Here is a 12,016-nt window from a genome sequence, read left to right on the forward strand (position 1 = left end):
ATTAAAGGCAAATTTATTAGAAAAAATTAATTGAATTATCATTCTGATCGACATTGTTTTAATCAAGCAACAATTTTACAATCTCCAAGTTATAGTTTACAACGTTAAATAAAGTTCATTTTTAAAAAATATTTAAAAATATCAGAAAACATTATGTATACGAAGAACAAAATGTTGAATACAACTTTTTGACAACAATTATTTAACGAAAGTGTTAATAAATTAAGGCTAAGTTTTAAAAAATCTAGATATATATCTATGATCTTCTTATAATTTATTAAAAAATTTATTATCAAGTCAAATATATATTGATTGTTATTTTTTCTGATTCGGATTCACATGTCATCATTTAAACTTTATAATAGTAACAAAAATTACTCTGATAAATGTTCTCATCACCATAAAAGACAACGTTTTTTTGGATTCATTGGTGATCCTATCGAACAATTGAAACTTTCTGCGAATTTTTCAAAGTTTTGCATACATAAATTGACACGAGATTCTGGTGGTGAATGGTAATGTTTGTTTATCAAATCTTTTAATTGAACATTTGTTAGAACCCCACATTCTATCTATTTTATACAAAAAAAAATGTAAAATCATTAGGTTGTGAAAAATTCGTTAAATATGATTTTTACCTGGGCTAATGATAGAAAAAATATTTGATCAACAGTCATTTTTTTGTCAACTAATCTTGGCAATAATTGTGGTTGCTTTCCAAGGTTTGGAACACTTTTTAATTCATTTTGATATGCCATATATGCAAGACGTAAACCACCGTTATCAGCAATATCTTCACTCAATGTTGAATTATTTCGCCAGAGGCCATATGAATGTTCACTGTAATTTCTATATTGTTCAATAAAACATTGTGTTCTATTTTCGAAATTTCGCAATGATTTGTTTGTCCACCATTCTTGGAAAACTCCATTTTTATCATAATTAATACCTTCTTTATCGAAACTATGTGTAATTTCATGCGCAATTATAGAACCTAGTTTGGCATAATTCACATAAAATGGAAGTTCAGCATCAAACAATGGTAATTTTAATAATGTGGGTTCAATTTCTAGTAATGATAAATAAATCAATACAATTTCTATTATTTCAAAAATTAATATAATCTTACCAATACTATTTCTATGACGGTTATAAAAAGCATTAGCCATTAATGGAGAAAAATTGATTCTGGAAAAAAGAATATAACTTTTATGAAAAAATATACATTTGGTTATTAATCATGCATCTTACTCTCGAAAACTGAAATCCTTATTTTTCATTATTCGAAACATTTGATATTTAAAGTATCTCATTAGTCGAATATATGAAATACAATAATGATGTGCAATCAATGAATCAAGAGAACCATGAATTCCATAAAAATCATCAAGATGTTCATCAATAATAAGCCATTCAGGAAAGCCAATAATATCAATGATGTTTCTGAGTTTTTCAATTGCTCGTTGTCGAGTTTTCTCATCTATTATCGTATTTTTTTCCATAGATTCAATGGCTGACCGTTTCAATTGATGGAACATATGAACTAGCTTTGATTTTGAGCCATTTTTCAATGAATAATCAACATATAACCGGTTGATTGCTAATATTAAAGGAAATTCAGCAGAATCGAAAATTCTATAACAACTGTCTTGATTTTTAGGTTGAACTTCATTCCACCAATATGATAAAGCTTTGAACCAAAAATAATTGAAAACAACATGTTTGGATGTTTTTTGTATGACTTCGAGAGTTTTACGAATAGCATCAGAATGGTAAACAAGGATAAAATCATTATCACCGATAATATTAGAATGTTTTAATGATTGTTCAGTATTTAATGTTGAAATTATTTCAAAAAAACTTTTCCAATTCAATCTGATGTGCTTAAGGAATGATTCTACTCTATATGTTACGGTCACCGGTGTTGTTTTTTCCACAATATTGGCTATCTTCTTTTTCAATTCGATCACTTCATCAAAAATTTTTTCATATTTTTCTCTACTCATTCTGTTTTTGTTGTAATTTTTTATCAATTGGTATAAATCAATATCATTATTTTGATCATGAACATCATTCCATGAAAAATGAAAATCTATCTGTCAAAGTTTAGTTAAAGTTGCAGTGTAAATGTGAATATAAAAAATAAAAAAAATATTTAACAGACCTTGATTAGAAGCGTTGTACTTGTTACAAATTGTATTGTGAATAATGGTTCATAACCAAATACATTTGAATAATGTGCATAAAAATCAAGCCAATTCATATGTATCGATTCGTTATTCGATTCTAATGGCCATGATAATTTTGTTGAAATAGGTAGACTGTTCCATAGTTTATTAAATGATTGAATGATATTATTTGTTTTTGGCATATGTAAACATTGTTGATAGATTCGAATTACCCATTCCACGGCTAACGATTTAGATTTCACAATATCACAATTGATTTTATTTTTTCTTCGATCCCATCCACTTTCAAGAATAAATTGGACTTGATCACGAACCTCCTTTTCCATATTATTCATAACACTGACACCATAAGCACCAATGTCTGATATATTTAGATTCCGAATCATTTTTCCACATGCATATTCATAAAAATTATTACAAGGATCAACAGAATGATTCATTAATTTTAATAAATTTTTACTATAATTGTCACAAGTTTCACTCATACAGAACATATCGATCACTTTGTGAGATTTAAAAGAATTAGTTTAAAAAATTGTTTAAATTTTAAAATTCAAAACAAAACCCTCACCATTATCATTGTAATAAATATAGCTTATAATATTACTGAACAATAAAATTAATAAAAAAATGATTGTTAAAAACGATAGAAATTGATTGAATATAGCTTTCATAATTATTAGCTTGAAGCAAGAAAATATTTTCAACAAGAAACGTATTTTTAAATGAAATTTAACTGGAATTCAGTGTAAAAATTTATTGAATTATTATTCATATTGTTAAAAACAAGCGGCGATTCTACTGCCAGCATGTCAAAGTTCATTTTTCTTTCATATTCTATTGACCCGATTTGTTAAATCCAATAAAATTTATAATAGAAGAATTTTGATCATCACAACAAGATAGAATTTTAGTGGTTGTTGCTTTCATATTTATTGACTTGAACCAAATAATGTTGAAATTAATGAAAGGAATGTTCTTTTAAATGAGAATTTGAAAAAATTAAAGACAAATTTATTCGAAAAATTAATTGAATTATTATTCTGATCCACATTGTTATAAATTTCAATTTCCACAAATAAACCACTCAATTCACATCAAAATAAACGACAACGTTTTTCTGGATTCATTGGTGATCCAATCGAACAATTGAAACTTTCTGCAAATTTATCAAAGTTTTGTAAGCATACATTGACACGAGATTCGGGGGGTGAATGTGGATCATGAGTGAACCAATCATTCAATTCAGTTCGAGAAACAAACCTACAATGAAACTATTTTTCTCAAGATTGATTCGATTATTATTTTGGAAAAAATATTCTATGATTTTTACCTGAGCTGTTGCTAGAAAAAAGATTTGTTCAACTGTCATTTTTTTGTCAACTAATTTAGGGAATAATTGCGGTTGCTTTCCAAGGTTTTTAATACGTTTCATTTCATGTTGATATGCCATATATGCTGCACGTAAACCGCCATTATCAGCGACATCTTCACCTACAGTAGAATTATCTTGTGAAAGACCATATGAATGTTCAGTGTAATTTCTATATTGTTCAATAAAACATTGTGTTTTATCATCATATTTTTTTTCAAATTTGTCTGTGGTCCATTCTCGGAAAACTCCACTCTTATCGTATTTAATACCAGTTTTATCAACACAATGAAAAATTTCATGGCCAATTAGATAACCTAATTTAGCGTAATTGACATAAAACGGTAGTTCAGTATCAAATAATGGCAATCTTAATAAGATTGGTTTGATTTCTAAAGATGTTGAGAAAAATTTTCTAAATTTTATCAGTTCTAAAATGAATAAAGTCTTACCGATACTATTAGCCAAAATGTTATAATAAGCATTAAATATTAATGGTGAAAAGGTATTAATTCTAAAAAAAGAAATGAATTTTTTTTAATCCAAAATCATTTGCTTATTTTTTCTTACCCTCGAAGGCTGATAGAATCATTTTCCATCTTTCCAAACATTATATGTTTATAGTGTCTTAACAGTTTTGCATATGATTCATAATAATTATCTCCAATTATTGGATCAATCGAACTTTGAAGTCCATAAAATTCATCAAGTTGTTCATCAATCATAAACTTTTCAGGCAGACCGACAAAATCAATTATGCTCCGAAGTTTTTCAATAGCTTTTTCGCGTGTCTCATCATCAAATAATGTATTCTTTTCTATCGATTCAATCGCCGATTGTTTTAATTGGTTTACCATATGAATAGCTTTCAATTTCGAGCCAGGTTTCAATGAATAATCAACATATAAGCGCGCGATTGCAAAGCTTAATGGGAATCGATCAGAAAAGAAACTAGCTGGAACCGTTTTTATATTGCTAAGAAAATATGCTATCGTTTTCAACCAAAAATAATTAAAAACAATATATTTGGGAGTGTTTTCAATGACTTTGAGAGCATCAAGAAGCGCATCTTCAACAATAATAAGTTCATTATCATAGATAATCGAAGGGTTTTTCTCTTTCCTAAATGGTTTTCCATAATTAAGTGTTATTTGAAAAAAACTTTCCCAATTCAGCCCAGTATCAGATTCAATTTCTTTCAAATGATACAATTTTTTTGGTGCAAATTTTAGCTTAAATTTAGTTAGCTTGACACTAAAATCGATCACTTCATTGCAAATTTTTTCGTATTCTTTTTCACTCTTTTCGTTTGTTTTGTTTGGCATCATATATTTTAACAAAACTTGACAATTGAAAATTTGAAACTCCACAAAGCAAAAATCAATCTATTAAAGTAAAATGTTTTCTTTATGAAATGTGAATAACAGTGAATTGAAACTAATGTATATATTAACAAAAACACACCTGAATATAAAGGTTAATCATCAAATAATACCCAACTCTGAATATTGGCTCATAACCAAATGCATTTGAATAGTGTGCATAAAAATCTAGCCAATTTATATTTATGGAGTTCTTATTCGATTTCAATGGCCATGATGAATTTATTGAAATCGGTAGACCGTTAAATAGTTTATTGATTGCTTCTAAAATTTCTTCTTTTGTTGACATTTTACTTTTTATTCTTGTGCATTGTTGAAAGATTCGAATAGTCAAATCTGTAGCTAGAGACCTAGATTTAACAATTTTTCTATTCGTCTTGTTTTTCTTTTGATCCCATCCTTTTTTAAGTATATATTTCACCTCACCATTAACTTTATTAATCAAATTAGTTATATAACCTGCATCGGAAACATTCCGAATCATTGTTCCACATGCATATTGATAAAAGTTGTCACATGGATCAACTGAATTATTTATTAATTTCAGTACATTTTCACTATAATTATCACAGGTTTCAGTCATGCAGAACATGTCCATCGCTTTATAAGGGGCAAGAGAGTTAAGGAAAAATTCAATTAAAAAAAAGGATTTTAGCATGAAAAAATTTCTTACCACTATCATGGTCGTAAATATGATGCATAATATTGTTAAATAATAAAGTTACCAACAATATGATCGATGAAAAAGATAGAATTTTAGTGGTTGTTACTTTCATATTTCAACCAAATAACTTTATAATTAATGAAAGCAATACACTTTTAAATGAAAATTTTAAAAAAATTAAAGCAAATTTATTCGAAAAATTAATTAAGTTATCATTCTGATCGACATTGTTTTAATCAAGCAACAATTTTACAATCTCCAAGTTATAGTTTACAACGTAAAATTAATTGAATTATAATTCTGATCCACATTGTTCTAAATTTCAATTTCCACAAATAAACCACCCAATTCACATCAAAATAAACGACAACGTTTTTCTGGATTCATTGGTGATCCAATCGAACAATTGAAACTTTCTGCAAATTTATCAAAGTTTTGTAAGCATACATTGACACGAGATTCGGGGGGTGAATGTATATCATGAGTGAACCAATCATTCAATTCAGTTCGAGTAACAAACCTACAATGAAACTATTTTTCCCAAGATTGATTCGATTATTATTTTGGAAAAAATATTTTATGATTTTTACCTGAGCTGTTGCTAGAAAAAAGATTTGTTCAACTGTCATTTTTTTGTCAACTAATTTAGGGAATAATTGCGGTTGCTTTCCAAGGTTTTGAATACGTTTCATTTCATGTTGATATGCCATATATGCTACACGTAAACCGCCATTATCAGCGACATCTTCACCTACAGTAGAATTATCTTGCGAAAGACCATATGAATGTTCAGTGTAATTTCTATATTGTTCAATAAAACATTGTGTTTTATCATCATATTTTTTTTCAAATTTGTCTGTGGTCCATTCTCGGAAAGCTCCACTCTTATCATATTTAATACCAGTTTTATCAACACAATGAAAAATTTCATGGCCAATTATATAACCTAATTTAGCGTAATTGACATAAAACGGTAGTTCAGCATCAAATAATGGCAATCTTAATAAGATTGGTTTGATTTCTAGAGATGTTGAGAAAAATTTTCTAAATTTTATCAGTTCTAAAATGAATAAAGTCTTACCGATACTATTAGCCAACGTGTTATAATGAGCATTAAATATTAATGGTGAAAAGGTATTAATTCTAAAAAAAAGAAATGATTTTTTATTAATCCAAAATCATTTGCTTATTTTTTCTTACCCTCGAAGACTGATAGAATCATTTCCCATCTTTCCAAACATTATATGTTTATAGTGTCTTAACAGTTTTGCATATGATTCATAATAATTATCTCCAATCATCGGATCAATCGAACTTTGAAGTCCATAAAATTCATCAAGTTGTTCATCAGTCATAAACTTTTCAGGAAAACCGACAAAATCAATTATGCTCCGAAGTTTTTCAATAGCTTTTTCGCGTGTTTCATCATCAAATAATGTATTCTTTTCTATTGATTCAATCGCCGATTGTTTTAATTGGTTTACCATATGAATAGCTTTCAATTTCGATCCTGGTTTTAATGAATAATCAACGTATAAGCGTGCGATTGCAAAGCTTAATGGAAATTGATCAGATAAGAAACTATCAGGACAAAATCCGAAAACTGGAATCGACATTATATTGCTAATAAAATATATTATTGTTTTCAGCCAAAAATAATTAAAAACAATATGTTTGGGAGTGTTTTCAATGACTTTGAGAGTATCAAGAAGCGCATCGTCAACAATAATAAGTTTATTATCATAGATAATCGAAGGGTTTTTCTCTTTCCTAAATGATTTTCCATAGTTAAGTGTTATTTGAAAAAAACTTTCCCAATTCAACCCAGTATACGATTCAATAGTTTTCAGATCATACAAATTTTTGTCAGATCCAATTTTTTGCTCAAAATTAGCTACCTTGTCAATAAAATCGATCACTTCATTGCAAATTTTTTCGTATTCTTTACTCTTTTCGTTTGTTTTGTTTAGCATCATAAATTTTAACAAAACTTGACAATCAAATTTTTCGGCCTCAATAAAGCAAAAATCAATCTGTTAAAGTAAGACGTTTTCGTTATGAAATGTGAAAAACAGTGAATTGATATTAATGTATATAATAATAAAAACACACCTGAATATAAAGGTTATTCATCAAATTATACCCAACTCTGAATATTGGCTCATAACCAAAAGCATTTGAATAGTGTGCATAAAAATCTAGCCAATTTAAATTTATGGAGTTCTTATTCGATTCTAATGGCCATGATAATTTTGTTGCAATAGGTAGACTGTTCCATAGTTTATTGATTGGTTTCAAAATATCAATTGGGTTTGATATATCTCCTATATGTGAGCATTGTTGATAGATTCGAATAGCCCATTCCGCAGCTAACGACTTAGATTTAACAAATTTTCTATTTGCCTTGTTTTTGTCTTGATCCCATCCTTTTTCTAAGACATATCCGACCTCTTTACGAACTTTAATAACCATATCCCTTATATAACCAGTATCAGAAACATTCCGAATCATTGTTCCGCATGCATATTGAAAAAAGTTGTCACATGGATCAACTGATTTATTCATTAATTTCAGTACATTTTCACTATAATTATCACAGGTTTCACTTATGCAGAACAAGTCGTTTGCTTTTTAATGAGGGAGTGGACAAAATGAAGAATTATTCTGAAGCTACAATTTTAGCATGAAAAAAATTCTTACCACTATCATGGTCGTAAATATGATGCATAATATTGCTAAATAATAAAGTTACCAACAATATGATCGATGAAAAAGATAGAATTTTTGTGGTTGTTACTTTCATATTTCAACCAAATAACTTTATAATTAATGAAAGCAATGCACTTTTAAATGAAAATTTTAAAAAAATTAAAGACAAATTTATTCGAAAAATTAATTAAGTTATCATTCTGATCCACATTGTTTTAATCAAGCAACAATTTTACAATCTCCAAGTTATAGTTTACAACGTAAAATTAATTGAATTATAATTCTGATCCACATTGTTCTAAATTTCAATTTCCACAAATAAACCACCCAATTCACATCAAAATAAACGACAACGTTTTTCTGGATTCATTGGTGATCCAATCGAACAATTGAAACTTTCTGCAAATTTATCAAAGTTTTGTAAGCATACATTGACACGAGATTCGGGGGGTGAATGTATATCATGAGTGAACCAATCATTCAATTCAGTTCGAGTAACAAACCTACAATGAAACTATTTTTCCCAAGATTGATTCGATTATTATTTTGGAAAAAATATTTTATGATTTTTACCTGAGCTGTTGCTAGAAAAAAGATTTGTTCAACTGTCATTTTTTTGTCAACTAATTTAGGGAATAATTGCGGTTGCTTTCCAAGGTTTTGAATACGTTTCATTTCATATTGATATGCCATATATGCTACACGTAAACCGCCATTATCAGCGACATCTTCACCTACAGTAGAATTATCTTGCGAAAGACCATAGTAATGTTCAGTGTAATTTCTATATTGTTCAATAAAACATTGTGTTTTATCATCATATTTTTTTCAAATTTGTCTGTGGTCCATTCTCGCAAAGCTCCACTCTTATCATATTTAATACCAGTTTTATCAACACAATGAAAAATTTCATGGCCAATTATATAACCTAATTTAGCGTAATTGATATAAAACGGTAGTTCAGTATCAAATAATGGCAATCTTAATAAGATTGGCTTGATTTCTAGAGATGTTGAGAAAAATTTTCTAAATTTTATCAGTTCTAAAAATGAATAAAGTCTTACCGATACTATTAGCCAAAATGCTATAATAACCATTAAATATTAATGGTGAAAAGGAATTAATTCTAAAAAAAGAAATGATTTTTTATTAATCCAAAATCATTTGCTTATTTTTTCTTACCCTTGAAGACTGATAGAATCATTTCCCATCTTTCCAAACATTATATGTTTATAGTGTCTTAACAGTTTAGCATATGATTCATAATAATTATCTCCAATCATTGGATCAATCGAACTTTGAAGTCCATAAAATTCATCAAGTTGTTCATCAATCATAAACTTTTCAGGCAAACCGACAAAATCAATTATGCTCCGAAGTTTTTCAATAGCTTTTTCGCGTGTCTCATCATCAAATAATGTATTCTTTTCTATCGATTCAATTGCCGATTGTTTTAATTGGTTTACCATATGAATAGCTTTTAATTTCGAGCCAGGTTTCAATGAATAATCAACATATAAGCGTGCGATTGCAAAGCTTAATGGGAATCGATCAGAATAGAAACTATAAGGACAAAATCCAATCGATGGAATCGCTAATATATTGCTAAGAAAATATGCTATCGTTTTCAACCAAAAATAATTAAAAACAATATGTTTGGGAGTGTTTTCAATGAATTTGAGAGCATCAAAAAGCGCATCTTCAACAATAATAAGTTCATTATCATAGATAATCGAAGGGTTTTTCTCTTTCCTAAATGATTTTCCATAATTAAGTGTTATTTGAAAAAAACTTTCCCAATTCAACCCATGAGTATCAGATTCAATTTCTTTCAAATCATACACTTTTTTTGGTCCAAGTTTTAGCCTCAAATTATTTAGCTTGTCACTAAAATCGCTCACTTCATTGCAAATTTTTTCGTATTCTTTTTCACTCTTTTCGTTTGTTTTGTTTGACATCATATATTTTAACAAAACTTTACAATTAAAAATTTGAAACTCCATAAAGCAAAAATCAATCTGTTAAAATAAAACGTTTTCATTATGAAATGTGAATAGTGGTGACTTGAAACTAATGTATATAATAATAAAAACACACCTGAATATAAAGGTTATTCATCAAATAATACCCAACTCTGAATATTGGCTCATAACCAAATGCATTTGAATAGTGTGCATAAAAATCTAGCCAATTTATATTTATGGAGTTCTTATTCGATTCCAATGGCCATGATGAATTTGTTGAAATCCGTAGACCGTTGAATAGTTTATTGATTGCTTCTAAAATATCAATTGGCTTTGATTTATCTGTTATATGTAAGCATTGTTGAAAGATTCGAATAGTCAAATCTGTAGCTAGAGACCTAGATTTAACAATTTTTCTATTCGTCTTGTTTTTCTTTTGATCCCATCCTTTTTTAAGTATATATTCGACCTCACCATGAACTTTCTTAATCAAATCAGTTATATAACCACCTGCATCGGAAACATTCCGAATCATTGTTCCACATGCATATTGATAAAAGTTGACACATGGATCAACTGAATTATTTATTAATTTCAGTACATTTTCACTATAATTATCACAGGTTTCAGTCATGCAGAACATGTCCATCGCTTTGTAAGGGGCAAGAGAGTTAAGAAAAAATTCAATTAAAAAAAAAGGATTTTAGCCTGAAAAAATACTTACCTTTATCATGGTCGTAAATATGGTGCACAATATTGTTGAATAATAATGTTATCAACAATATGATCGATGAAAAAGATAGAATAGTAGTTGTTGTTACTTTCATATTTATTAACTTCAACCAAATAATGTTAAAATTAATGAAAGGAATGTTCTTTTAAATGAAAATTTAAATTCGAATTAATTGAATTATTATTCTGATCGAAATTGTTATAAATTTTAATTTCCACAATTAAACCACCCAATTCTGACGAGGAAAACGACATTATGAAGGGAAAGATTGCTGAAATGAAACTATTGCTTATGAAAAACTCCACCACTGCAAATCTTCCAGGACCGGCAGCAGAACAATATCGAATTGGCGCCGAAACCCTTATTAAAAATCTCCAAGATCAAGTGGCCTTCCTTGAAAATCAAAACCAATTAATAATAAACAACATTGTCACAAAACTTGATGAAAATATCAAATTTACAAACGTAAAATCATATAAAGATGCATTATCTTCGAAACCAACAAACCAAAATCTCATCACCATTTTAGTAAAATCTAAACAAAATTAAAATATAAATCCTAGTCAAGTTAAAGAACTGATCTGTAATACAATAAATCCTACAAACTTTAAATGCGTAAATGTACAAACCAACAAAACCAACTTTGCCTTTAAATTCCGTGATGTCACAAACAAAAACAAATTTCTTAACGAAATTCAACTTGAAACAAAAATATATAACCATATTGAAGCGTATGAACCGCAACCCAAATGCCCAACAATCATCATCAAAAACATAGATTACTCAATTTTGGAATCTGATTTAATTCAAACGCTTATTGTACAAAATGACAATCTCGACTTAAAAGCCGAAAATATCAAAATTCTATATACAATAAAACGAAAATTTTTTTACAACGCTGTTCTTTGTGTGTCACCACATTTGTACAACATGATCAAGCTTTAACACACGGTTGAACCGCAAGTATAGTAGAAGAAACTTTCCTCATTGGTGCATGTAACAG

General features: G+C 28.3%; 3 protein-coding genes and 1 long non-coding RNA gene across 6 annotated transcripts; 1 reads left to right on the forward strand and 3 right to left on the reverse strand.

Moving 5' to 3' along the window:
* Nucleotides 1-161: 161 nt before the first annotated feature.
* On the reverse strand, nucleotides 162-2,880 carry LOC113790621 (neprilysin-1-like). Its single transcript, XM_027340316.2, has 6 exons — nucleotides 2,761-2,880; nucleotides 2,165-2,691; nucleotides 1,252-2,096; nucleotides 1,130-1,188; nucleotides 639-1,069; nucleotides 162-572 (listed from the first exon to the last, which is right to left on the reverse strand). The coding sequence occupies exons 1-6, from the start codon at nucleotides 2,861-2,863 to the stop codon at nucleotides 396-398; spliced, it is 2,142 nt and encodes a 713-aa protein (XP_027196117.2). The 5' UTR covers nucleotides 2,864-2,880; the 3' UTR covers nucleotides 162-395.
* A 346-nt stretch (nucleotides 2,881-3,226) lies between these two features.
* On the reverse strand, nucleotides 3,227-11,134 carry LOC142645512 (neprilysin-1-like). Of its 3 annotated transcripts, none has more exons than XM_075821905.1 (6): nucleotides 11,007-11,134; nucleotides 5,026-5,548; nucleotides 4,132-4,946; nucleotides 4,014-4,075; nucleotides 3,523-3,953; nucleotides 3,227-3,463 (listed from the first exon to the last, which is right to left on the reverse strand). In XM_075821905.1, the coding sequence occupies exons 1-6, from the start codon at nucleotides 11,105-11,107 to the stop codon at nucleotides 3,287-3,289; spliced, it is 2,109 nt and encodes a 702-aa protein (XP_075678020.1). In that variant the 5' UTR covers nucleotides 11,108-11,134; the 3' UTR covers nucleotides 3,227-3,286. The 3 variants fall into 3 exon arrangements, with proteins under 3 accessions (XP_075678020.1, XP_075678021.1, XP_075678022.1); XM_075821906.1 differs by having other exon boundaries at nucleotides 5,026-5,543; nucleotides 11,005-11,134; XM_075821907.1 differs by lacking the exon at nucleotides 11,007-11,134 and adding an exon at nucleotides 5,617-5,714 and having other exon boundaries at nucleotides 5,026-5,543.
* LOC113795739 (neprilysin-2-like) lies at nucleotides 5,824-8,419 on the reverse strand. The gene is made up of 6 exons (XM_075821901.1): nucleotides 8,308-8,419; nucleotides 7,720-8,234; nucleotides 6,808-7,640; nucleotides 6,689-6,750; nucleotides 6,198-6,628; nucleotides 5,824-6,138 (listed from the first exon to the last, which is right to left on the reverse strand). The coding sequence occupies exons 1-6, from the start codon at nucleotides 8,408-8,410 to the stop codon at nucleotides 5,962-5,964; spliced, it is 2,121 nt and encodes a 706-aa protein (XP_075678016.1). The 5' UTR covers nucleotides 8,411-8,419; the 3' UTR covers nucleotides 5,824-5,961.
* Nucleotides 10,410-11,130, forward strand: LOC142645515 (uncharacterized). The gene is made up of 2 exons (XR_012846637.1): nucleotides 10,410-10,631; nucleotides 10,904-11,130. It is a non-coding gene; the product is annotated as an uncharacterized LOC142645515 (long non-coding RNA).
* Nucleotides 11,135-12,016: the final 882 nt, after the last annotated feature.

The sequence above is a fragment of the Dermatophagoides pteronyssinus genome, unplaced genomic scaffold, assembly GCF_027571235.1.
Source record: "Dermatophagoides pteronyssinus isolate colony J.1.1.1.1 unplaced genomic scaffold, Derpt_VIB-CSIC_2022.12 sq0013, whole genome shotgun sequence".
Classification (NCBI taxonomy): domain Eukaryota; kingdom Metazoa; phylum Arthropoda; class Arachnida; order Sarcoptiformes; family Pyroglyphidae; genus Dermatophagoides; species Dermatophagoides pteronyssinus.